This window comes from Notolepis coatsorum (assembly GCF_963971535.1).
Source record: "Notolepis coatsorum genome assembly, chromosome: 19".
NCBI classification, from domain to species: domain Eukaryota; kingdom Metazoa; phylum Chordata; class Actinopteri; order Aulopiformes; family Paralepididae; genus Notolepis; species Notolepis coatsorum.
The window spans coordinates 26237172-26261592 of NC_140183.1; the positions used below are offsets into that span (position 1 = coordinate 26237172).

The 24421-nt window shown below is 43.2% G+C and overlaps 1 protein-coding gene across 1 annotated transcript; it reads right to left on the reverse strand.

The window, feature by feature from the left end:
• Positions 1-11778: 11778 nt before the first annotated feature.
• On the reverse strand, positions 11779-22967 carry ccne2 (cyclin E2). The gene is made up of 12 exons (XM_084336267.1): positions 22874-22967; positions 20905-20952; positions 20729-20807; positions 20489-20542; positions 19220-19365; positions 18834-18969; positions 18382-18528; positions 17661-17756; positions 17038-17172; positions 15037-15148; positions 14490-14647; positions 11779-13435 (listed from the first exon to the last, which is right to left on the reverse strand). Exons 2-12 carry the CDS (start codon positions 20916-20918, stop codon positions 13307-13309), a joined length of 1206 nt encoding a protein of 401 aa, XP_084192393.1. The 5' UTR covers positions 20919-20952; positions 22874-22967; the 3' UTR covers positions 11779-13306.
• Positions 22968-24421: the final 1454 nt, after the last annotated feature.

A 24421-nucleotide genomic window follows, 5' to 3' on the forward strand; every position in this document is an offset into this window, starting at 1 on the left:
CCCAACATCCCTACCAGGGACTGCACTCTGATGGACAGGTCGTCCAGTGCTCGATTGTCTATTGCTGGGGGTAAGCGGTCGATGTGTCGGATCTCCTGGATCACGTAATCCCATATGCGCCCATACCTCTGGTCCAATGCTACCAGCGCTGCTGTGTATGGGGTGGTGGAAGCCGCGTAGGCGAGCGCTATATTATGTGCGCGGGGCACCTTTAAGTGCTGCAGTAGGATGGCGTATTTGTGGCGTTCATCCAATACATCCACCAACATGGTCTCCAGACACATGCGGAGTTCTGTATACTGGGCCCGGTTCTCTTGGGTGAAGTCGGGTACCATAGGCGTGCCAATGTATGACGCTGACTGTGGATACATCGGCGAGCGTTGGGGGAGAGGCCTCCTAGGCGAGTCTCCTCCCGCTTCTTGGTATGGGCTGGTACCGGCAGTGTACCATGGCCCGCTTGTCCAGGTGCTGTTCCTCGGTGCGGGTCGTGCGTCGTGCTCACCCGTGTATAGAGTCGGGGGTCTGTAGCGCAGCTCCGCGGGAGTATAGCCTGGGCTGTACCGGACCTCCTGGTCCGGTAGGGTACTGTGCTGTCTTCGGGCGTGGTTCTCCTCCTCTTCCTCTTCGTCTTCAGTTAGGTCATCCAGTGCTTGTAGTCTCTGGTTTAGCCTCTCCACAGGATATGCTGCTCCTTCCCGGTTGCTAGGTCTCGCTTGGACCGGTGGGGGGAGGTGGTCTGTGGGGGGTATAGACCTCGTCTGTTGGTCAAGTTCAGGGTTGTTTACTCGGCTAGGGGATGCCGCCCTGGAGGTGTGTCTAGACGAGTTCCTGGAGCCTCTGGCGGAGGGAGAGGGTGTTGTCCGTCTGATCAGCTGTTCTATTAGTTGCGCTTGCTGTCTGTCGCGCGCTGCGTCCCGTTGAGCACCGGCTCGTTCTCGGGCCACATTCTCTTCCATCTGAATGCGTCTTATTTCTAGACGTATCTGCTCGTGTTCGCTTCGCTGCTGGATCTGCAGTCGGTCGCGTTCAGCAGCGGCGTTCAGGCTGATGAGGAAGGCCTGCTGTAGGGTCCTCTCTGCCTCGCTGGGAGAAGGCGGTTGTATAGGGGAGCCTTCCCTCGGGGTACTCCTTGCGGAGCCTTGGAGCTCTATCTCCACGGTGCTCTCCCCGTCTTCTTCCGTGCCGAGTTCTCTCTCGGTAGCGTTGTATTCCTCCCGGGACTCATCGGGGACTACTTCTTCAGTACTGGCGGGGTGTGAAGTCATGTCTGGTTCCCACTGGTCCCCACCGTGAACTTGGTCAGTTACATTAGAGCCCGTAGGGGCCTCTATGGTCGGGGTAGTCTGGGCGTTGGGGTTAGACATACTTTTACTTTCTAGTTTTACCGCGTTTACTGTTAGTAGAAGACTAGGTTGTTGACTGACAGCGTAAGCCTCTAAGTACTGAGGGAGCCGTCGTTCGCGCTGCGGGCGTTGGTTAGGAGGATCGTTTCGTGGAGTGTTCATCATAGGCCATTTCAATATTAATAACACTATATTAATATTACACTAATTACCCATCCGGCTCGAAGGACCAATTGTAACTGAGGGGTACAATTCCCTGACTGTATTACTAGATATGATACTTACTACCACTACCTTTGTACTTAATATTCGGCCACCCAGTACACGGCATAAATATATTATCATGAACACTCTCACATAGATGAAACGGATCCAACACAAATGTACGAATTAGAAACAAGTCTTTATTGCCTACACAGCGATGGTGTGTAGACTAAACACTTAATCACTTAATTACATTTATGAATTGAAATAGTATGCACTTTTATGGCAAGGAGTATTCGTCGGTATATCAATAGATAATGTCCAATCTCTGAAGGCGCAGGTGGTAAATATACGACCTGGAATAGTTAAGGAATAACAGCAATGATACTTTAATGATTATAGGCTGGATACACTAGAGGGGGTTAATCCGGTCGCTTGTAAGCCGACAGGAGTAGGAGGGGGGGGGGGGGTAGAATCCAGCTGCCTCGTCCGGCCAAGGGTATCCCAGGAGAACCCACTGTAGTGCCGTTCAATGCGCCGGCGATCCTTGGACCACAGATGAAAGCAGGTGGACTCTTTGTGGGCCGGCTCTCTCCGGTCCACGGGGGAGAGATGTGGAGAGACCTCGTCTTGCAGAGCGTCTCCTCACCTTGTGTCCTCTCCAGGGGGGGGGGTTCCAACACACGGTAGTGTCGGGGGTCTTTATCCATAGAATAATCAAAGTATCCAAAGCATAATCCGTGCCTGGGAAGGCGGGCTGTCGTCGGTAGAATAATCCGGTATACAGGTCCACTCGCTCGTCGGCTCTGGGGCTCCTCGGGTGCAGCTTCACATAGGGTCAACCACCCTGGGTAAGCAGCCAGTTCTCTGCCCGAAACGATGGGGTACTGACTACGGTAGTATTCTCACCGCACGAAGCACTATATATTAACAGACTATTATTAGCTTAATAGACTACGTCCAACTCGACGATATAGTGCCAAATATGACTATTCAAATATTAATATACACGATGTCTCAATACCGATGGTAGGCGAACTTGGCCTTACTCCCACACGTGGCATCGTGGGGAGGCTTTACGTCTGTGACTCTATTGGAGGGTAAGAAACTGGACTGAAAAGAAAGTCCTACTTTAGTAGCGCAGTATATATACACACTATGAACAAATAGTCCCATTAGTGGTGCGGTAGCCAAATTCCTACGCGGAACTAGGACTTGTTCGTACATGTCGAGCGGTACGTTTGAACTGGGTCTGAGGGGTATGGCAGCCTGGCACCAAGGTCTCGACCAATAGTAGAATGGAGACTATTATGGGATGTTCAGTAGGCTAGAATGGATATTCAATGCATATTGTACAAGGAATATAGAAGGGATATCAGGGAATATTAGAGAATATACAAATACAATTAAATATATATATATAAATAAATATATATATTCGGTTTAATCTGGCCCTTCACAACACTCTTCCTTTCATGAACTCCACCTTCGAGCCTCTCACCCAGGCTACCGTCTTTACCAAGCTGGACCTCCGGAGTGCCTACCATCTGGTCCGTATCCGAGAGGGCGATGAATGGAAGACCGCCTTCAAGACTCCCAGGGGCCACTACGAGTACCTGGTAATCATTTTCAACTTGAAATTCATTGAGGGCAAGCCCTCAGTTTCAATGATGTTGAGCATAATACATAATAAATACATGATAAATACAAACATAGTAGAGTTTGTACAATCAGTTAAAATAACAGCAGATTATGACCAAACGATACCAAAGTATTGAGTTTGAGAGTTTTTTGTATGATGTTCCACATATCAGGAGCACAGCTGAAAGCAGATTTCCTAGGTTCAGTACAAACTTGGTGCTTTAAGTGTAAACCAATCAAGGGCGGCTAGGTGGTGTAGTGGGCAAGGCGCTCGCCACCAATGCAGGAGACGCTGGGTTCGAGCCCAGCTCTCCGCATTGCTATCAGCTTGGCTGGTCGTTCATACTAATACAATTGGCAGTATTAGGGGGTGGGAAGCTGATGGGTGGGGATCGGACGTTGTGGACAGCGACTCCTACAGGTCGGTTGGTGCGCCTGCGCAGCAGAATCAGGAAGCGACGGGGGTGGCATCAGCGTGTCCCTCCCACGCGTTACTCCTCGCCGCTGAGAGATCGCGCTGTGCAGGTGAAAAGATGCGATGGCTGCTTCCTCGTGTACCGGAGGGGACACGTGATGTAAGGCTTCGTCCACCTTGCAGCCGGCTTGTGGGAGGCATGGCCTAACAGCGTTTGAGACAGGGGAGGGTAGAATTGGACGATACGAAATTGGGATGGGAGAAAAATAGAAAAATGGGAGAAAAAGTAGATAAAAAAAAAAAAAAAAATTTAAACCAATCATTGGATTGTGTCCCATAGGGTCCAGAGGTCCATTCCGATAGCGAAACAAGGTCATTATGGCTTTATATAGAAACGGATACCAAAGCAACTCACTTGTGCTAGGGAGGACCATCCAACCCTATTATACAGGACACAATAGTGACCATCACCCCCGATACATCTAATGGCTGAATGATATACAGAGTCTAAGAGCTTAAAAGTGGAAGCTGCTGCATAGCTGTAAATTACATCTCTGTAATACAACACAGACAGGAAAACTGCTTCAATGACTCTCTTTCTGCTAACCATAAGTAAGCTAGCTCTATTCCTATAAGAAGACTCTCTTTCTGCTAACCATAGGGAAGCTAGCTCTATTCCTATAAGAAGACTCTCTTTCTGCTAACCATAGGGAAGCTAGCTCTATTCCTATAAGAAGACTCTCTTTCTGCTAACCATAGGGAAGCTAGCTCTATTCCTATATAAGAAGACTCTCTTTCTGCTAACCATAGGGAATAATAATAATAATAATAATAATAATAATAATAATAATAATAATAATAATAATAATAATAATAATAATAATAATAATAATAATAATAATAATAATAATAATAATAATAATAATAATAATAATAATAATAATAATAATAATAATAATAATAATAATAATAATAATAATAATAATAATAATAATAATAATAATAATAATAATAATAATAATAATAATAATAATAATAATAATAATAATAATAATAATAATAATAATAATAATAATAATAATAATAATAATAATAATAATAATAATAAATAATAATAATAATAATAATAATAATAATAATAATAATAATAATAATAATAATAATAATAATAATAATAATAATAATAATAATAATAATAATAATAATAATAATAATAATAATAATAATAATAATAATAATAATAATAATAATAATAATAATAATAATAATAATAATAATAATAATAATAATAAATAATAAATAATAAATAATAAATAATAAATAATAATAATAATAATAATAATAATAATAATAATAATACATTTACTTGGTGGCACCTTTCACGACACCCAAGGTCATCTTACAGATCATAAAACCAAAGCGGCAGTTAAAAGTCTAGGTTAAAAACAAAACAAACAACAGGAAGTATAAAACAGTGAAGTTAAAATAACAAAACAAACAAACAGCAGGGGGTATAGAACAGTGGCACAGGTTATAGTGAATATGCAAGTTTAAACAGGTGGGTTTTCAGTTGTGATTTAAAAGATGATAGGGAGTCAGACTGTCGGACATGTTGGGGCAGGGAGTTCCAGTCTGGGAGCCGAGCAGCTGAAAGCTCTGGCACCCATGGTGCTGAGGCGTGAGCTGGGGATGGATAGGAGTCCAGTAGAGGATGAGCGAAGGGTGCGGGAGGGGGTGTATTCCTGGAGGTCAGTGATGTGGATGGGGGCTAGATTGTGGAGGGCTTTGAAGGTGAGTTGGAGGTTTTTGATGTCGATCCGGTAGTGCACAGGGAGCCAGTGTAATTGAATGAGGACAGGGGCATGGCCGTAGCCAGCTATGAGGTCACCGAGGTCCGGACCTCGGTAACTATTTGTAACTATTAAAAAAAAGAAATTATATAATTTTTTTTTTATAAAAAAAATTATATATATATTTTTTTTGGTCAAGGACCGGCCCACTACTAGGCTGAGACATCGGCCCATTGGTACTGACTGACACTGGGCTGGCCCAATCACATCTCTTACTAAGCACCCCCCCCCGCCAGTCGTGCAGGTATATGACTGAGAGGGGGGCTGGTACATGACTGAGATGGGGCTGGTACATGACTGAGAGGGGGCTGTGGTACATGACTGAGAGGGGGCTGGTACATGACTGAGAGGGGCTGGTACATGACTGAGAGGGGGCTGTGGTACATGACTGAGAGGGGGCTGGTACATGACTGAGAGGGGCTGGTACATGACTGAGAGGGGGCTGTGGTACATGACTGAGAGGGGGCTGTGGTATATGGCTGAGAGGGGGCTGTGGTACATGACTGAGAGGGGGCTGGCTGGTACATGACTGAGAGGGGGCTGGTACATGACTGAGAGAGGGCTGGTACATGACTGAGAGGGGGCTGGTATACATGACTGAGAGGGGGGCTGGTATACATGACTGAGAGGGGGCTGGTACATGACTGAGATGGGGCTATGGTACATGACTGAGATGGGGCTGTGGTACATGACTGAGAGGAGGCTGGTACATGACTGAGAGGGGGCTGGTACATGACTGAGAGGGGGCTGGTACATGACTGAGAGGGGGCTGGTACATGACTGAGAGGGGGCTGGTACATGACTGAGAGGGGGCTGGTACATGACTCAGATGGGGCTGTGGTACATGACTGAGAGGGGGCTGGTAGATGACAGAGGGGGCTGGTATACATGACTGAGAGAGGGCTGGTACATGACTGAGAGGGGCTGGCTGGTACATGACTGAGAGGGGCTGGTACATGACTGAGAGGGGGCTGGTACCATGTATTGGGCATCATTGTAGGTCAAACCATTAAAAAGTTAATTTCCACGGCAGCCATTTTGGATTTTGGTCTCTCACAAATTTCCCCCGCCTTTTTAAAAAATCCATTGAGAAACGAAGTGCCACAGATGACCCAACTACTAGGTCCATATCGTATCATCATAATATTATTTTTTAAATCATTAGGATAAGGGTTCCCTTGATAAAGATGCATGAAAAGGCTGTATAATATACAACACCAGTAGCTCAACTGCAAAAACTGCTTTTTTATTTGATTAGATTTATTTGGAAATTAAAAACACATCATAAAAACAAATGATCTTGACCAATTTGTATTCCTGAGGATATCACCTAAAAGCATTCATTAACAAGCATTAACACTTATTTCCAAGGTGGTCCTCGATGGAAGACATAAAAACACAGCACATTATAGCCTACTCAACTGCACATTTTTCCTCAACTGCAAAAATGTATGCCTACTTATGTATTAGCCTACAGGGAAAAACACATTCACAACAGGCAGCAAAGTTTGTTTTCAGCCAAGTATGGTAATAAGGTAACTATTAGGATATATATGGTATGGATTACTTACTCTTAATAACTTATTACTATCTGTGGTAGCTCTAGTCTCCACCTACACAAATTGTTTTTGTGCTGTCCATTGATCATGCACCTTCACGTGGTAGGCACATAGGTCAAACTCCCCAAACAAACACACCATTGATTTAATTGCCATATAAGATGAATATAAAACAAGAAGGTGATCTATTAACTGTGTAAACCTTATGCAATATTCATCATTGATATTTGAATACTTGAAATCTGTATGAACTGAGTAGTTAGTATCAAATGAAATAAGATGGAACTGCTCCATGCATTCATTGAATAAACAACTATTTTCTCATTACCAGTATGGTATTGTTTAAATTGTACAGCTTTTTGCACATCTTTGTCAGGGGATTCCAACAATTCTGGACCTGAATGTACCAGTTAATTGTAATCATCTCTCTCCTTATGTCTAGTCAAGCCAGGTTGTGGAGGAGAGAGACAGGGATGAACAGGCTATAGACTACGTTGCCCATCCTGAGCCTGCTATGATGCAGGTGTTTTTACATCACCACCCAAAACAAGATTCAGCCAAGAGCGAGTGAGTACACTGGTCCACTTGTCCATGGCACTTACTACCCAGCTTTGTAATGGGTTGGGGGGGGGGGGAATAGTACAGTAGGTACGCATATTTAAGGGGACCGTAAGGATGGTGTACTGGTGGGTGGTGTCCGACCGATTATAGTGGGCCGGTCTGGGCCAAAAAAATAAATGGACCTCCCTAATTTCTAAACCCTGGCTACGGCCCTGGACAGGGGTGATGTGGTCGGATGAGTTGGTGTGGGTGATGATCCTGGCAGTAGAGTTTTGGATAATTTGGAGTCAGTTGAGGAGTTTGGTGGGAAGGCCGGTGAGGAGAGCATTGCAGTAGTCGATCCGGGATGTGACGAATGAGTGGACCAGGTTTCAGTGTTAACCTTTATTTACCCAGGCAAGCAAGTAAGAACAAATTCTGATTTTATTTATTGTCAAAAGTATGCATAATGTTGTGTTAATTCCACAACAAGATATATGTAATGTTAATTACCTGAAATTATTCAATTTTTGGGGGGGGGGAACCCTGCATATATCGGTAAAAAAAAAAAATCGGTAAAAGAGTTGGACAATATCGGTATCGGTAAAAAAGCCAATATCGAGCATCCCTACTTTAAATAGTTCCTTTATGAAACTGCTCACAACTAGCTCTGTGGATTATCTTGAATAGCCGTGTAATGATTTCTGAAAAAGAGACATTGCTGTTTGCCACAAACCAAGTGCCATTCAGCTCCATTTGTATTGGAGTGACAGCATTCATATATCTCCAAAACTAGGCACTTCTGAATGAACTGCCCCTTTAAAGGGATATTTCACTTTTGTAGAACAGAATTCAGCAGTCTTCTGTCTATCTAAGGTCATCTACAAGTAAGCTAGAGACCTCTGCTATCCCTGTTGTCCACTGGTAACACCACCTCTCCTCCCAGGTGTCAGGCTCCTCATTCACTGCCATTCGTGTTAGGGTTTGAAACCGACCTCAACAGCACGGCACAGACAGGTAGTTCAGAGTTAGCCAAACACTAGGGCGTATTTATTACAGAATCAAAAATGAGCCAAATAACAAATCAGAATTAACAAAAAGGAGAGTGCTTTCGGCAGAGTTGTCTGCGGCTCTGCAGATCCTCCCGGTTTAGAGGTGGGGAATCGGCGTAGGCGCCACTACCTCTGCGGCTCTGCAGATACTCCCGGATCCAACTCGGGGAGGAAACGGAGAGAGAGAGAGTGGTCAATAATCAATCCAACTGTACACAGAGGCAGTGCAGTTCAGTCCTCCTTAGCTGAGTCCAGTATAAATCATAAGTGACTTGATCTTCGGTGTACCAACACACAAGTTAGCTGAGTCCAGTACAAAACAAAAACGGTATTTCTTCAGTGTTATCCAAACACACAAAAAACAGATAATCCAAAAGGTTTGTTTCCAAAAACTCACCAAAGCGCAAACGCGTAAAGCGGGCAACGAGGCACAGCTCCAACGGATGATCGAGATATACACCAGCGGCGACTTCCAAAGACGTCCTGGAGAAGAAGTAGACGAGGCACAACAACGGGGGGAACAGGCAATAGCAGTAGTAATCCAAAACGACCCGACAACGATTGATAGAAGGCCCGAGTATATGAAGCCTCTGGAGCGCTAATTACAAACTACAACAGGTGCGTGATGGAAATTGGTAATCGCTCCTGAAGCATGTGGCGGGGAATGGACCAATCATCACAGTACCTTGAAGAAGCGTGTGGCGGGGAATGGGCCAATCCTCACAATTCGTTTTGGGGACCTAGTCTAAATATAATACTTTCGAATTATGAGTGGAGGAACTATTTCTCACTTGAGGTGTAGTTTGACCAACTGTCAACTTCTCATAGAATGTTTAGAATATTTCCTCCAGCAAGGCAGCAGGTAACCATGGTAACCACTCCCCGACCATTCCACACAAGGCAAAGACACACAGCACACTCGAAGCTACAACAAATTGACCGGATCTGCTTTTATTTTTCAATGGTCATAAATCTGTAAAGACACATCAAATGGCAAAACAAACACGTACATTTGACTCAGAATGGTCTGTCTAATTGAAATCAGTAGTTTTGTTCATACTTCAAAAGTATTATATTTAGACCCCGAAACTGAATTGAAAGTCAATGAGGAGCCTGACACCTGGGAGGAACAGTGGTGTTGACAGCCAACAACAAGGACCACAGTGGTCTCTAGCTCATGACTTTAGATATAGTGGTCAGACTGCTGAAACTTGACAACTTCTACTAAAGTGAAATGTCCCTTTAAGACCATTTTTCCCCCAGCTAATGGGAAGTACAGTCCTACTACATACAATATGTCCCTGCATTTCAGGTCTCTGTCAAACTATTATTACTATACATGTTGGAAAGCTTGACGCTAAATTGTGACCGTATGTCTGTGTGGCGGCCGTTTCTGACACGGGTGTGATAAAGGCATCTATCTACTGGCTGCCAAAGCAAGACCCCCCTCTCTCTTCACTGGGGTGTGGAAGGTGGAAGCTAACGGGGTGCCCCCCCCCCCCCCCAGTGGTTATTGGCAGTTTGTTTTTGGGGGGGTCTGGCATTTCACACGTGTTTTCAGGGTGGGAGACGGTGCAAATGGGGCCTCATTTGTAGAAAGATCAGGTTGAAGTCAGTTTGGTTTTTCAGTATTGCTAGCTGCACTGTTGTCTGCACCCACTCCCCCAAAGTGACACGGCGTGTGTGTTTCTCTCTCTCTCCTCACCTCTTCATGACACTGTTCAAAGGAGAGAAACCCTTAGTATTGTTGTCTGTTTCTTTTTCTTCATGTGAATCGGATACCACTCTGTACATGGGCAAATCTTTAAAGAACCAGTCAGTGATCCAGACGTGAACAAATGGGTAGCCCCTCCGCCAAAGAAAAGCAATGGAAACATGTTTTTATTCTTTAGTTTGTGCTCTTGTTTGTGGACTAACACAGGTTAAATGTTTTTTTGTTTAAATGTTTAATATTCTGCTTTATGAAGGGTTCAATCTCTTCTTCAAACAGTACTGTATGTCATGTATGTCAGAAATGTCATGATATATATCTGTGGGTTGCGTATGTCATAAATGTCATTATGAATTGAAAATGGGGGACCCTGATGTAAACAAGATGAAAGTCTTTCTCTGGTCTGCATCCCCTTAACAATTGTGTGTATTGAGCCGTACTGTATTGTACCCATTCTGCAATCTGTTAATAAAGTTTTCAATCAATCAATTCTAGAATGTACATGAATATAATACCCCACATTTACTGTATATGGTAAAAAAAATAAAACTATTTTACTCACTATACAAGGTTTCAAATAGTCTCCTCAGTTTATCGCCTCTTGTACAAACTTCCTTTTCTCTCTTAACCGATGAATCGCATTCACTCAGCAGTGTGAACATGAGGCGTGTTGGTATAAAGCAACACAAGACCACACACAAGCACTCCTTCCTTCAAATTCAAAGTGCTCCTCCACGCACTGCCTTTATTGGCCCGTTAGCTTCTAAAGTAATTTACTCCTCTGGTCTCCACCCCCACAAAGCATTTCACAAACCACTGTGGAAATGGCATGAGGAGAATTTAGTTACCGGGCGGCACAGTGGTCTGGTGGTTAATTAGAGACCATACGGGTCACAGGTTCAACTCCTGCTACAGCCTGTGGACAACATACCGAACCCACTACCTGAGCCTCCACTCTGAGCCCTCTGGTGAGATGCAATATAGGAGATGTCTCCTCTTACCCAGAGTCCATCCATCCTGATTGTTATGGTGTGATTTGCAGAGCTTTGGAGATGTCTGCTATCTTTCCAATACAATGGAGCTGAATGGGGTTTCTGGCGCTCAAAACAAAAAAATACATTTGGAAAAACTCAACAGCAATTTCTCTTTCAGTAGAATAATTCAATGAAACTGTTCACAAGGTCTGTGGATTATCTTAACCGTGTCACGATTTCTGGAAAGGTTGCAGTTTTAAATTGTATTTTTTTTCCTGGTGTTTCGAGCAACACAAATCCAACGCCTTTACATTTCGGGTGAACCACCCCTTACGTCACAGTAGTATGCTACAAATGGAATAGAGCAGTTTATAAAAAAGTTTGCAAATAAAACAAATTGCTTCATTTCATTTGTCCATTTATTTCAAATGTTACATTATAAAACAAGTTAATTTCTGGATTTCTTCTATGTACAAAAACATACATTTTTTCTCTCTCCAAAAATCTAGTTACAGTACATGGTTCTTTTGTTCACTGCAGACTTTGAAAAGTCACTTTCATTAGTGCGGTTACAGATGAATACTGCAGACCACGCGTTACAGTCACAGGTTGGTCAACGTGAGGCTCATTAGCCTCTGACCCAAGCATTTTGGCTCAGTTACAACTTAAATTAAGCTAACCATATAGATGATTTAAGATAGCCATATAGATAGTTTAAGCTAGCCGTATAGCTTGTTTAAGGCACCTTAAGATGGGACAAGCTGGTGTAAGGGACATTTTTTCTTTTTTTATGAACTGCCTTACACAGCTAAAATCATAAATAGGTTTTGCCTTTGGCAGTGATCAGGAACCCGATTTCATTCATAGCAGTGATCTTTTTTACATGTGTTTTTCTTACATTTTTACAATTTGTATGCACAAGAGTATTGTAAATACTAAAAGGTTTGAAAAGTAGAAATAAATTAAATTCTTTAAAAAACTAAACAAGGATTCCGCACAGTTGTAGGTGGTCTACCTACGCAAGTCAAGTGTTCCAGGAATGTAACTTGAGGGTGCAACCAAGTTGCAACAGTGGCAAAAGGAAAACGCCTCCAGACTTTGAAGGGTAAAACATCTCAGATCTTAAGAGGATGGTATAGCATGTCCGTCAAGTCTGTGGCTTAAGATACAGCCATTACATATAGTTTTTTCAAAGCCTCTTCCCTCATACCTCTTGCAGATAAGACAGACAGAAATCCCCATAAAAAAATTTAAAAAAAAAGTTGGCCCCTTTCAGATTTTATCCAGCATAGAAAACTTAATTGTGCCTAAAAAGGTGGTAACTCAAGTGAACCCATGATCAGAATAGCAATTCTCGATACAAGGTAACTTGTAAATAGTATTTTAAAAAAAAATTAAAAAAATAATACCGGTACATTTAAAAAATAAAATAAGCGCCTTTCCCAGACAATGCGATCTACAGCGGCAGTAGAATTCCCACGATGAACACATGTGAGGTGTACCGTGTCATTAACCTCAAAATACCAGTAGCATTTTTTTTTACCATTGAAACGTGGTGGATATTCACTTTCACCTGACGACGACGACGAGGGCGCGAGCGGCTGTATACTTGTTCCCATTCAGGTCAACTGTCTCAGTCATCCACAACGCAAGTCCCTGTATACAATGTCATCTTTTTTGGGTTGTGTACCAACCTCAATTCCTGACAATCTCCACATTTGGCTTTTCATGAAAGAAAGAAAAAAGCATGTTTGTAAGAGACAAATTGGCTGGACACTGCATATTCGCCGGTAGCCATTTTAGTGTAAAAAGATGAAGTAAGACGCTTTCCAACATGCTACATAAAAAGGTCAGGGCCTTTATAAAGCAATGTCTTTCCCGTTGGTCGCAGAAAGGAAAGGCACGCTCCAGTTGTTGCTCCGTCGTCCGTCTGGTCGGTCAGGAGCGGCGGTGGTTCGAGAGCTCGCTTCGTCCGGTCACTTCATCATCGCGGTCAAACGATCGAGGTAGTAAGAGCTCACAGATTGGTCGGCTTTTCTGTGCTTTTGGGCGGCGTCAGGATCCCTCCGAGACCGACGGGTGACAGTTGGCAGTCGCCGCCGTCACCGCCGTACTGCCAGTCCGTCTGCTTCTCCTGCGCCTGCCTCTGCGGGAGAAAGATAATTCAACGTCAGCACTGGGGGGGGAAACAGGCTGATGTTCCACTACGTTCGCACCGGTTCAATCCACTGGTTCGATGCACAAATCCTTGGAGCTCGGACGGTTTCTATCAATATATAACCAAACGGTTAACCCTTTCACTGCGACAATACACAGAAGGTTAACCCTTTCACTGCCACACAACATCAACAACCGGTTAACAGTCGGTAGTGTGATACTGATAGTAAAGGGTTAACCTTCTGTAGTGTGGCAGTGAAAGGGTTCGTCTTATCTACTGCTTTGAACAGGCCACTTTAAATTAGTATTAGCAACAGTAACAGTGTATTGCACTACCAAAGCTACCTAGCATGTCCTATATGCTCTGTAAATAACTATGTACAGATACCGAGATGTCACACCATTATTACCTGTTATTGCACAATGTTTTTTGTATTGGATTCTATTATATGTTGCACATCGTTGCGGGCAAGACCACCCGCATTTCATTGTATACTCGTATGCCGTGACAAATAAAACTCTTGACTTGACTTGATAATGTACGAGCGTCAGTGATGAAGAAATATTTGCAAATCACCCAATTTAAATATCAGTTATTTTAAAAGTAGTGTACCAGCTCTCAACGTAAGTTTGCTTAACAACAGCAAGCTTATCGTCCCAAATGACAAACTTGAGTGTTCTGCTGCTCATCTGATCTTTTGAATCCGAACCATCTCCAAATAATAGCGTTTTGGACCATGGCCATCTCATGTTGCAGAGAACTTGTGTGCGAGCAGAGGGGGGGTTGTGTGGAGAGGAAGGAGAGATGCAAACACTGCCATATAAACGGTATTGTCTCATCATATATTTAATTTGAGAATATATCAATACATCTTAATAAAGTTGACACTGCCCAGACCTAGTAAACTAAACATTTGTGTTCCATGCTTTTTATTCCAGGAATGTTTATGGACCCAATTTAAAAAAAAAAAAAAGGTGGACATTTCATTTCCAGGGTCATTTTTGCCCCTAGCTCCTGGCCAACATAGGCGATAAATTCTCACCAAGAGGGTCAAATAGTCCACGTGCGTCTGAATGTTGTGTCTGTCGTCGGATTTGACTTTGCTAAAGTTCTTCAGCTCGACCCTGGTCAGGCCTCGCACCGTGTCCACGAAGGGGCTCATCCACCGCACGCAGGGCGACACGTTCTCCCACGTCAAACCTGGAGAGAGAGAGGTGTTTTAGTAACGTCAATGGATTCACCACAGAGCTCAGCAGCAGCGTGCATCTACGCCTGGCCGGGAAAGAACTCAGAAAGCTGGACTATATTGCAAAACCTCCCCAATATGCTGATGCTAAAGATGAATGCTTATTCACCCTTTATTAAAGATATATTATTGATGTTTTATCAAATAGTCTTAAAGAACCAGCCTGAAATCGGCAATTGATTAATGCATTAGGTGTAATTTCAGGCTTTTAAAACATAGTCAAGTGAGATCGAACAGAATTGCAATATTGAAATGCCGTATTTGAAATGAAAATAGCAATATTTTCGCATCATAACATGACATAAGAGTGAAACAAAAGAATCCATTAAAAAAAAACTCTTACCCGATACTTTGTGAACAACTTTGAAGGAGGAGAAGTGGCAGAAGGCGGCAGCGGCCAGAAGGCTGTAGGAGTATTCCAACGAGCTGATGTCCATGATGCACAGGTCCAACAGCTGCAACACAATTCAGCACAACACATTGTTGATACATTGTCCACGGATCCAAAGATCTCAGAAATATCCCTGTTACACTCACAACCTGCAGAATAACTCAAACTCATCATTCTAACTCAAGTATGATTAATACATCGTGAATTATTCCAACCAATACCATTGTTATCTTATCACATCACTATAGTTACCGTTTGTTATTATGTCCCATTTGTCTGTGTTATATGTCTGCATGTTTATGTACATGTGTGTATGTGAGTCGATATGTGTACAGTATGTATTGGTATGTTTTCTTTAGCCTGTATGATGTAGTATTAAGCTACCGTCTTTCCTGAAGGGGGGGTTGCCTGTAAGCCCCACCGATTTTCTTTCTTTCTTTAGCTCTCCTGCACATCGTTATCCTTTTTAAAATCACTTTATTAAATGTATTGTTTCATTTGTAAGTGCAAATAAACTACACTAATAAGGATGTGTGAAAAGTAAAATCCACGACTCGAATGCTATCTTGGATTGAAGTCACAGCAGACTTTCTTTCTTAGGATCAACGAGAGACACTCAGATCAGTACCATCAAGAGGTTCTAATACACTCAGATCAGTACCATCAAGAGGTTCTACTAGACACTCAGATCAGTACCATCAGGAGGTTCTACTAGACACTCGATCAGTACCATCAAGAGGTTCTACTAGACACTCGATCAGTACCATCAGGAGGTTCTACTAGACACTCGATCAGTACCATCAGGAGGTTCTACTAGACACTCGATCAGTACCATCAAGAGGTTCTACTAGACACTGATCAGTACCATCAGGAGGTTCTACTAGACACTCGATCAGTACCATCAGGAGGTTCTACTAGACACTCGATCAGTACCATCAGGAGGTTCTACTAGACACTCAGATCAGTACCATCAAGAGGTTCTACTAGACACTCAGATCAGTACCATCAGGAGGTTCTACTAGACACTCGATCAGTACCATCAGGGGGTTCTACTAGACACTCAGATCAGTACCATCAGGGGGTTCTACTAGACACTCAGATCAGTACCATCAGGAGGTTCTACTAGACACTCGATCAGTACCATCAGGGGGTTCTACTAGACACTCAGATCAGTACCATCAAGAGGTTCTACTAGACACTCGATCAGTACCATCAGGGGGTTCTACTAGACACTCAGATCAGTACCATCAAGAGGTTCTACTAGACACTCAGATCAGTACCATCAGGGGGTTCTACTAGACACTCAGATCAGTACCATCAAGAGGTTCTACTAGACACTCGATCAGTACCATCAGGGGGTTCTACTAGACACTCAGATCAGTACCATCAAGAGGTTCTACTAGACACTCCGATCAGTACCATCAAGAGGTTCTACTAGACACTCGATCAGTACCATCAGGAGGTTCTACTAGACACTCGATCAGTACCATCAGGAGGTTCTACTAGACACTCGATCAGTACCATCAGGAGGTTCTAATACACTCGATCAGTACCATCAAGAGGTTCTACTAGACACTCAGATCAGTACCATCAGGAGGTTCTAATACACTCGATCAGTACCATCAGGAGGTTCTACTAGACACTCAGATCAGTACCATCAGGAGGTTCTAATACACTCGATCAGTACCATCAAGAGGTTCTACTAGAACAAGGCAGCTTGAGGCCGTCTGGTGGAGCTGACCAGTGTGATCTGGATGTAGGCGTCCTGGGAGAAGTGTGGGACCAGGAACTGACCTGTGTGATCTGGATGTAGGCGTCCTGGGAGAAGTGTGGGACCAGGAACTGACCTGTGTGATCTGGATGTAGGCATCCTGGGAGAAGTGTGGGACCAGGAACTGACCTGTGTGATCTGGATGTAGGCATCCTGGGAGAAGTGTGGGACCAGGAACTGACCTGTGTGATCTGGATGTAGGCATCCTGGGAGTAGTGTGGGACCAGGAAGTTGTCTCCGTCTCTCTGGGACTCCACCTGGGAGTACAGCTTCAGCCAGGAGATGGGCGTCTCTGGACACAGGTTCCAGTCCAGCGCCTGGAGAGCAAGTGGAACGGGATTAGTCAGTAAAGAAAAGATGCTGATAAGTGAACGCCCGCACTAAAGAACCATACTCGGCATCTACGGTCTTTAACTATGAATGAACACAACACTCTACAGTAACTTACCATCTTTAGATAATAAAATACTCAACCTCTACGGTTTTTAACTATGAATAACAGAACACTAACTTACCACCTTTAGATAAAAAACTACTCAACCTCTGCCGTCTTTAACTATGAATGAACACAACACTACCATCTTTAGATAATAAAGTACTCAAACTCTGCTGTCTTTAACTATGAATGAACACAACACTCTAACTTACCATCTTTAGATAATACATTTGAAAACATTGTTCCTCTGAAAACCTCAAACAGACTTTGTCTGAGGTGCTCTGATGTGACAATTAAGTAACAGGACAGCGAGACAAATCTTTTTAAGGCTGATCTTGTCACAAGTCACAGTTTTAAGCATTCCCCTACCTTCAAGATGATTAGTTCCGTCTGTTGGATGTCCCACATGTCACAGGCTCCGTCAGTAACATAGGCAAACTCGTGCACCTTTGGAGGGTAGATTTCCTGGGTAGGAATAAATGGACAAAGTTATTAGCGATACTTTTCAAAAGACACTTCAAAATGCTTATTTTCAGGAAGACGTGAGCTGATTTTAAAAGACTTCAAAAGTAACAGCAGTTAAGCATGTGCTTAACGTAACAGAGTTGTGTATACAAGACACAAATCTCCCAATTTGTTACTAGGCGTCATAATAAATCATGAGTTGAATCTGATGTGTGCCAAACCGGTTTTATAACATGTCAATATGTCATGTGCCAATTTGCCTTCATGTATTACTCTTTCTGAAGGATTTTGAACAGCTCAAAACATCGACAACGCAAAAAAGTAGGGGAAAGGACTAAAGACAGGACAGACAGACAGCCTTGAGGACTTTATAACCATCAACCTCAACCGGTCTGCATCTGTAGGACAGACAGACAGCCTGGATGGGTTTAGAACCATCAACCTCATCTGGTCGGCACCGACGTTCCTCCGGGGACCGACTACCGATAGTCTGTCAGACTGTGGCTAGCTAGCTTTTCGTGTCGACAGAGCATTTTCGCAGTGCCTATTCAATGCCGGTGTGAATTTTATTTGCCCGTCTAATACACAGAAGCGATGGAGGGGGCGGCGATGAGAGGGAACCTACCTCTATCTTAGAAGCGATGAAGAGGGCAGTGATGCCGATTAGCTGCAGATAGTCCTTGTTGACGTCGTCTTGGGTCAACATGAAGCGGTCAAAGTAGTCCTGGGCCAGATAGGCTGTCTGCCGATGGAGGCAGTATACCTCGCTCACCTACACACAACACAAATCAACGGTCAGCTCACTGGAAGTCTAACATGGCCACTGTGGGTCAAGTCAAACAGTACAAGGGTGTGTATTCATTCCATTTTATTCACCTCCACAACTATTAGCTAGTGGGTTAACAACTGCACACACAGGGTTATCTGTACACATCAGTATTCAGTACAGGCGACATTCAACTTCAAATAAGACTTCTAGCTGTAAAAAAGAAATTCAGACAATGTCTAGTTTGACTAGTTTAACCTTAAGTCACATTAAATAACGCTCAGAATGGCAGTCAGAAAATGGCCACGTACCTCAAAGAGCCAGTCCAGGAGAATGGCCCTCATCTTGGGCTGCACCTTAGGGTGCTTCCTCAGATAGCTTTTGTCGTGGACGTACTTCAGCTCCTTGTTGAGCATCTTGATCCACACGTCGTCTGAGCTGGCCCAGCTGAAAACAAAATAAAAAGATTTATAACACTGAACCGTAGGAGAGTAGACCAGGCTCGTTTTGAACATACACACATCTTTCAAAGCACACTCAGGTCAATTAACATGTACAACCTAAACGATACATTGATTGAAACGCATTGTAAGGAGATAACAATTTTAAAGGACACAAAAAAGACACAGAATGGTTGTTATCAAGCGGGGAACGTGGACAGCGTTGCTGTGTAAAAGGCTCACTCTCACTCACATACCTGAGACAGGGTATAGGCGAAGGCTTGATGAAGAGGTTTTTGAACCGGTACTGCTTGAAGCTGGACAGGTCAGCCGTGGGCTCCAGCTCCTTGTGTGGTGTCTCGATGAGGGCACACGGGCTGGCTCCCTCCTTGGACCACCGGTTCTGAAATGTCAAAGAGGTAAATCATGAGTACGGTCCCGTGTAGTTCAACAGGTAGACCATGGGACCAGTCCTACCCCCTGTGACACTCAACAAGTAAAGCATAGAACGAAAAGTGGGCGGCTACGTGGCGTAGTGGGCAAGGCGCTCGCCACGAAATCTGGAGACGCTAGGCTCGCCTGTTCGAGCCCAGCGCTCCACATTTGCTTTCAGTTTAGCTGGTCGTCCGTACTAATACACATTGGCCGTATTAGGGGGTGGGAAACTGATGGGTGGGGATCGGGCGTTGTGGACAGCGACTCCTACAGGTCGGTTGGTGCGCCTGCGCAGTAGAATCAGGAAGTGTCGGGGGCAGCGTGAGCCTCCCACGCGTTACTCCTCGCCACAGAGATCGAGCTGCGCAGGTGAAAAGATGCGACTGCTGTTACCTCAAGTACCGGAGGGGACTTGTGCTATGTATGACTTAGTCCACATTGCAGCCGGCTTGTGGGAGGCAAGAAACAGCGTTCGTGACAGGGGAGGGTTGAATTGGATGATACGAAATTGGGATGGGAGAAAATATAGAAAATGGGAGAAAAAGTGGATAAAAAAAAGCATAGAACGAAAAGTCTGGGCTATAGGGTTCCACTCCTGGTGTAGCTCAAAAGGGCAGGGCATAGACATTCAAATAAGTAAGACTAGAGCCTCTATTCCAACTGGGGCTACTTGGATAAAAAGGCCAGGTGTACTTCAAAAGGAATACTATGTAATGTTACTTGTACACACAATAAACATTTCAACTATATGGAGTAGCTGCAAGGACATTTGATCAAAATGTTAAAACGGTAAACAAATATGAATAGATAGCTAAAATTATATTAAGTGGCGTAGCTGGTTCACATGCTAAACATGACGTGAAATGACGTCAGGCAGCAAAATAAGGCGGGAAACATTAAAAGGGAGTAACACAAAAGCGCGGGGTCGGGCTGGCGCACGCCGTTTAACACAGTGGCACAGATAAAACAAAAAGTAACGCACACACATTATCATACATCCTGCACATTGCACACACACCCACTCCAAACTAAGACACGGTAAATAATACTAATTCACAGGAGATGGGGGAAAAAGCAAGCGAGACACTGACCTGGATTTCATAATTTTGTTTCTTTGCAGTAGGTTGTAGCTTCTTTTTGGTTGGCTAGAGAAGAGGAATAAAAAACATGGATACATACAATTAGCCAGTGAGCTAATTATAGTGGTATAAGCTAACTAACAAATTGCAACAAGAATATTGCAAACACGTTAATAGGCACAGCACTTAAAACTCACAATTTACACTATTCATTATTATTTATTTATTATTATCTTTATAAATGGGACAAACCTCTGACTTTCTTTTCTTGGTGAGCTTGGTGAGCTGCCCTGGAGCGTTGTCATCCCTCGACTGTAATGTGATGCGACCACTGAGGGAAAAACAGCACAAATTCATCACCTGTGTCCAACTCAAGGGTTACGGATGTTCCATTAAAATGTTTCAACAAAATAACACAGGAAACTCACCTGCGTCTAGACATTGTGAACTGAAGACAAATGGTGCAATTCGTTCCACTGCAAGGAAAAGGGCAACAAGTCAGTCTGGTTGTGGGCCGGGGTAATAAACAGACATTACTAATACACTGAAAGTCATGGTGTGGTGGACCACCAGGGTAATAAACAGACATTACTAATACACTGAAAGTCATGGTGTGGTGGACCACCAGGGTAATAAACAGACATTACTAATACACCGAAAGTCATGGTTTTGTGGACCAGGGTAATAAACATACATTACTAATACACTGAACGTCATGATGTTGTGGACCAGGGTAATATAAACAGACATTACTAATACACCGAAAGTCATGATGTTGTGGACCAGGGTAATAAATAGACATTACTAATACACCGAAAGTCATGGTGTTGTGGACCACCAGGGTAATAAACAGATATTACCAATAGTACACTGAAAGTCATGGTGTTGTGGGCCGAGGTAATAAACAGATATTACTAATACACTGAACGTCATGATGTTGTGGACCAGGCTGGACAAGACATTACTAATACACTGTCATAGTGTTGAACAGTTAGGTTTGCCCCCACCTTTTCTCTCCTTCCCTCCACCCCACTTCCCTTCCTTGTTGTTGACTTGTTGAATAATTTACAGGCTTACAAGTTGATAAGAGACCCATCCTCCCACTCAATGCATTAGTATAACAATACAGGTAAAAAGCTACTTCTTTGCTGACAATGACCCTGAAGAAGACCTATGTGGGTCACAACGCTCTGGCTATTGCCATGTCAAACAAAAGGCATTTTAATGTCGCACCCCACAGTGTAGCTTGGATTGTTTTTGAAGGAGACTTGCTTTTTACATGTTTGATTTGAGAGTGCCTCGTCCACATATCCACCCATGCGATGAGGCTTTCTCGAGATAGAATAAGTACACCTGGAGTATCCGAAGAGATCATTATGTAAAACCACGACAAAGAGCAAGTAGCGCTTCTACTTCATTGTCTCCACAACCAGCCAACTACATTCCCATTAACATTAACACATCGCAAGCTAAACCCTCACAGTACAGCCCAAGCCCATAAGTGGTATAAAAAAACTGAGAGAAACCAAACGCGCCAATATTAAAATAGTAACTTGGCTATAATGTTAGCCAGCCAAAAAAAGAGAAGGGGGGTTGCTGGGTTCATACGAGTTGCTTCCTACTTTGTCCCCAAAAAAGTACAACAATTACTATTTTGTTGCCAGAGTTTACCATCTTGAACGAAGAGGCACAATCCCTGGATGACGTATCCGTGCTTCTATTTCGCAAAAACGTCGCCGTTATTAATACATTTCTATGATTTAGTGAAACTCAAAGTCGCGCCAATTCATCCGGCAAAGCGGGAGAGGATCTGATGACCCTGCCTTGTTGTCTACTAGCCTAGACTCATCCAGCTCTGCTGTTCACACAGTGTTCACTAACCAGATCACATCACTAGCTTTACATGGATCTGCCATTGGGGAATACAATGTTTAAAAAGAGTTAGTTGTGTTGTGTGCCCTACTTGTTGGCCACGTCATTAGCAACTATAGGCTAACTCCAGTCCAGACCAACATGGTTGCTACTACTAGCTCATAGCAGGCAGCTCTAGTCAGGCAGCTGAGGCTACAAGAGCCTGCTAGGTGAAGCTAACCAGCTAAGCACTATATCTATATGTGTCGACCAATGCAGACGATATGTCCATAGTACTTCGAACGTGGGGCATTTAGATCAATCAGACACAATAGTGTGATTCATTATAGGATGTGATCAAAAAGGCTGCAGAGAGATCAGAGAAATGTCGCACAAACAGCCATTCCCTGTTTAACTAACTACTCACTGAAGTCTAGAATAAGAAACACAAACAAGAACGAAATGCAACGATCCGATCGAGATATATAATGTAGTTGCGGAATAACGTGAACATGTATATAATGAACAAAGCAGAAGCGCTCTTACCTCCAGCAGCCAGGATGAAGAATGAATGAGTGATCAGCTGTGGCGCTGGCGCCAACCTTTATATCTGATGCTCTGTATCTCAGTGCGCATGTGTGTTCCCGGGTCATTTAAACGCGCTAAATGTTCAAACGAACACTTCTGTTTATAGTAAATGCAACGCAAAAACTACGAGATTAGTTACTTGCCTCAACGATGCGCATCTTATTCGGTGTGTTGTTTTCACGCGTAAAAAGGTTCCCATTTTCATGGAGTTCTACTAACTGGCGCCACCATCGCGTTCATTTCGACCACATTGTATCGTTGAGGAGGTTTTTTGTTCGTTAAAAGAGGTTTCCTCGTGTTCCGGTCAGACTTAGACGAGCCGTGAGACACGTGGATAGCGTTTATGTTCAGAATCGCGTCGGAATTCTAACGTTATTAGAGCGATTTTCATACTTTTCCCGCTGCATCCGAAACTCTTCCGTGTTGTGGGTCCCTCTGTGGGAGGGGCTTATCCCAGGTCGAGCCAATGACGAGGCAGCGCTGCGATACAACGTGCGCTCTCCTCAGAATGTAAACAAACTGAACACGTGGAGCTGCTGTCAAACTGAAAGTGCGGACAACGTTATATATTTCTTACGCGTTAAGACGCACTGTCTGTCTCAATAGATCATTTAATATGTAAAATATAAATACGGCATTGTCGTTTTCACCTAGTCAGCATATTTCATGAAAACTACAAACGTTTTTCACTTTAAACCTAGCATTAAAATATCCTTTATATTGTAAATGATATGTTGTGAGGAATGGACAGAATACCCAACATTCCAGATTCTCCTACAGTCAGAAAGCTTTGCTTTTGTCATTTGTTGGGTATTGCTAGTGTTTTGTATAGTGGCTAATTATGACATCATGACATTCCGTTATGACATTCTGTTATGACATAATTTTTTTTCATATTTAAAGTTTTTCTTTTTCACAAGCAAGACAATACAAACATGACAAGACAAAAATAATAATAATAATAATAATAATAATAATAATAATAATAATAATAATAATAATAATAATAATAATAATAATAATAATAATTATAATAATAATAATAATAATAATAACAAGGGGGTGAGGGGGGGGTTGCAGAGTGTTACAAAGGTTCAGTATGAATGAATGAAAACTTTATTTAACAGATTGCAGAATGGGTACAATACAGTACGGCTCAATACACACAATTGTTAAGGGGATGCAGACCTGAGAAAGATGTTTGTCTTGTTTACATCAGGGTCCCCCATTTTCAATTCATATAGACATTTATGACATACACAACATACATGACATTTATGGCATAGGGACATATAGGTATTTAGTACTGATACATTTGTGACATAAACGGTATTCAAATATACAGTACTGTTACCCATAGATCCTGACAGAGTATATACATTATGATGGGGAGGGGACTGTACATTAGGAGGGGGTGGGTGGGTGGGAGAGAAATATATACATGCGGTGGGGAGGAGACTGTCTATTAGGAGGTGGTGGGGGTTTTGGGCATTTACGGTGGCCAGT